Consider the following 3,589-nt stretch of genomic DNA (forward strand, 5'->3'; position numbering starts at 1 on the left):
CATCTGCATCGGGTAGTCTCATCTTCTTTCAATCCAGAGCAAACTTTCCTTTGGAGTATGCTGTCACTATCTTCTCTCTGTCCTTGGTAATGGTGTGAATCGACCCTTGTGGAATGTCGAACTGACGACAAATCTCTGCCTGTGGAGCTTGCTTTTTGTCAACAGCGTGGATTATTTCGTATATTTTGTCAATTGAAAGGCATTTTCTCTTTACGCCTGACATCATTGGTGTCCATACATGTAATGAAAGAAGTAGGCTTAGATCTAGGCCGACCGGATGTCCACAGAGTTCGTTAAGCTTAGATCTACTCATGTACTGTTAGTTAACTGTGGCTGTGATATCAGAATATGAATGAAATCCATTGTGATCATCTTTTACAAGTGATTATCCTGGACAGGTGGCCATTAGAGCAGGTTAATTAGTTAGCTTGAACAACTTTTTAAAAAACTGTAACTGAAGATCTTTTTTACTGTCGTTAAAATTTGTTATGAAAATGTTTGACACCAGAGAGAATTGTTTCCCAAAATTTTCTTTGACCCTTAAAACCCTATACCGCTGGTAACCACTGACGTCGTATTTTCCTATACCACTGGTAACCGCTGGTCAACTTTATCGTTTAATTCCCGGTGCTAGAAACAAGGGATATAAAACTCCAGATGACTCTGTCACGAACAGAAAGTACAGATAATGTCATGAGAGCAGTTCTATACCGAAAGTTGGGAAATTTTGTGAGTTTCTAAGAAAAATTAGTTATTTTTCACTGCCACAAAATGTTTGACATTTTGAATAATGAACCAGACCCCAATAATGATCTCCCAGTCAGATATATCAATAAATATGACCATTGAAGACGATTGCAATGTTCCGCATAATATCGATGATGATTTTGACGATAGTGGAAGTGGCAGGGGATCACCGCCAGAGCTACCAGAGGCTAAATCTACGGCTGGGTCTAATGATGCTTTGACTGAAGTGGAATCAGGGATCACACACAAGACTTAACTCATAAAGTTGGTCCTAAAAACTAGTGTTTTAACCTTTTGTCCAGACTGCATTCATATATAAATAACATTTTCAAACTTCAGTAAAATCTAACAACAGTTAAAGACACAGTAAATAAAACAATGAACCAACCTAATTTTTTCTAGTATCTCAATTTTAATTCAGGATTCTAGGGAGGTATGAAAGAAAAGAATTCAGGGTTTTAAGGGTTAATGCTGTTTTTGTTGGTGATTTTTCTATTTTTCCTTAGGAGAGGATGTCTCCCCTGGAAAAGATGGTGGCATCATCAGATCAACCCTCGCAGAAGGCTCAGGTTTCCAGAGTCCTAATGACTACGCATCTGTCACAGGTGAGTTTGGGCACAGATGGGAGCATGATGGCAAGAGACCTTTTAACCCTATCTGTATGTCGTGTTTCACTATCGTATCTATACTTCGTGGGGAACTCAGTGCCGCCGCTTTCCAAAGAGGAAATTTACTTGTTAATCCGATCCGTACGCTTTGCTTAGCAGTTTGTCAAAATGATTTTTTGAAAAATACTGAAAGTTTCAAAGAGATCTTCGTACTAGAAGTATTCTAAAATGTGAAGAATACAACCCTGGGGTACAAAATGACCCAGGGCGTACGGAATGGTTAATGTATTCTCTAGCAGGGCCATTATGCGGAGTACAGCTTTGAAGATGGGCATCATGATCATATCAGTTCTGGGACCTCAGAGCAAGTTAATAATAGACTTCCAACTTTTCATACTGTAAATTTTTATTCTTTCGTGATTTTGTTTATCCCTTTGGATATTAACATTTTAGATTAATATGAATTTTATATCTTGGTAGGATTTTGGCATGATTCAGAGTAGCTTTGATTAAGATTCCTTTTCTCTGTTAAAAAAATGACTTTAAATGTTTTTGGAACAAGACTATACAAATCTATACTAGTTATAGTATTGAGTTGTCTCTTGTGAGCAAGTGTAATTAGCTCATGTGAAATTATTTCATGATCATAATTCAAGATGTTGGGTATTCTAGTGTTTGCTTTGTTCTTATGTTGAGTCCCCATCTCTGACGCTTGTGTTTCTTTCTTCAGCCAGTTTTTCTGTCAAGCTGAATGGGAAGGTCCTCCTTAATGAGTCTTCAGTGAACTTTACCTTGGGAGAGAGTGATGACCCTAAAATTACAAAGGGGCTTGAAGCAGCTATAAAGAAGATGAAGTTAAAAGAAAAGTCTCGCTTCACCATGGCTCCTCAATACTGCTACGGGAAGGAAGGGAACAAGGAACTTGACATTCCTGGGGATGCAACTCTGGTGTATGAAGTAGAGTTGGTCTCCTTTGAAAAGGTAAAATATTATCTTATTGACTATACTATCATGATAGTTTTCAGTTTTGTGGCTGTTGTGTTGAAGTTGGAATGTTTATTTATTACAAGACGTAGCATTGTTTTTATTGTTTACTTTTAAACATTGTTCTGATGACTTTGTCATGTCCATTGAGAAGGTCAAAGACTGGGATGTTTAGCAATGAATGTCGGGGGGGGGGGGGTATGTTGGACTTTCTTTTAACTAATGTAAGACCTGTGAAACCTGGAGAAGAGTCACAGAAATTGATGTACAGAAAAGTTGGAAGATACGGAATAACATCAAGAGGCTAGCCCGGGATAGGGAAAGATGGAAAGTGTTTTTTCATGGCCTATGCCCTGATCCAGGGTGAGAAACGCAATGATGATGAAGACCTAATTACAAAACTACCTGGAAAGAAAAGTACAACTTTATGGATTCTTGCAAGAAAATTTGTTTCACAGTGTAAAATGAATATAACATCACAAACTAAAACAGTGGCATGTTATGCTTGTCGCTGGGGTGCACCCTGTTTTTGAGTTGGAACTGACTTACGTAGCTCAAGGTTACACTTCAGTGGCCACTTACCTTATGGGCCATATCACCAACATCAATTAACTCAAACCTTTGAGTTAAGTTTTCATAGAGAGTGAACTTATCTTGCAAATGAATTTGATTTTAAAAAAAGAAAAGTGCAACACACAAGTATCTTGTGTGCGTTCATAAATCTTTACTTTTGATTTTACAGGCAAAGGCTGTGTATGAAATGGAAAACGCAGAAAAACTTGAGCAGGCAGAAATCAGGAAAGCAAAGGGAACAGACTTCTTTAAGGTATGTCTTGAATGTTGTGTAGTTGATATCATAAAATATTTTGCAATGAGTGCAGTATTTTATTTAAAATAAAAGTACAGTGGAAACCTGATATAACGGATGGTTGGACGAGAGAAAAAGTCATGTTATATCAGATCCCTGTTAAATCAGAAATGCAAGGGAAGTAAGTATTTGTGGACTAATCCAGCTGTATTTATTCATGGACAGTTTCCCTTGCCACAAGTACCCATGAACAGGGGTTTTGGCCATGCCAGGCCTGCTCATGACACATTACACGTGCGTGCAGAGGCTTTAGGGCTTGATCGAAGTCTGCAGCACAGCGCAGCCCTCTCCCGCTTCACCCGCTGCGTGGGCTTGCTCCATCACTGCGTTCCTCTCTCTCTCTCTCTCTCTATCTCTCTCTTTCTCTCTCTCTCTCTCTCTC

The 3,589-nt window shown here is 38.7% G+C and overlaps 1 protein-coding gene across 2 annotated transcripts in view; it reads left to right on the plus strand.

Annotated features, from left to right (window-relative positions):
* Positions 1-3,589, plus strand: part of LOC101845379 (peptidyl-prolyl cis-trans isomerase FKBP4) — a 25,197-nt gene that overhangs the window by 16,419 nt on the left and 5,189 nt on the right. For both annotated transcript variants that reach the window (XM_005091009.3, XM_005091010.3), the window contains exons 4-5: positions 2,086-2,336; positions 3,082-3,165. In XM_005091009.3, the coding sequence (XP_005091066.1) occupies positions 2,086-2,336; positions 3,082-3,165 (335 nt within the window). The remainder of the gene's footprint in view (positions 1-2,085; positions 2,337-3,081; positions 3,166-3,589) is intronic.

The sequence above is a fragment of the Aplysia californica genome, unplaced genomic scaffold, assembly GCF_000002075.1.
Source record: "Aplysia californica isolate F4 #8 unplaced genomic scaffold, AplCal3.0 scaffold00025, whole genome shotgun sequence".
NCBI classification, from domain to species: Eukaryota; Metazoa; Mollusca; class Gastropoda; order Aplysiida; family Aplysiidae; genus Aplysia; species Aplysia californica.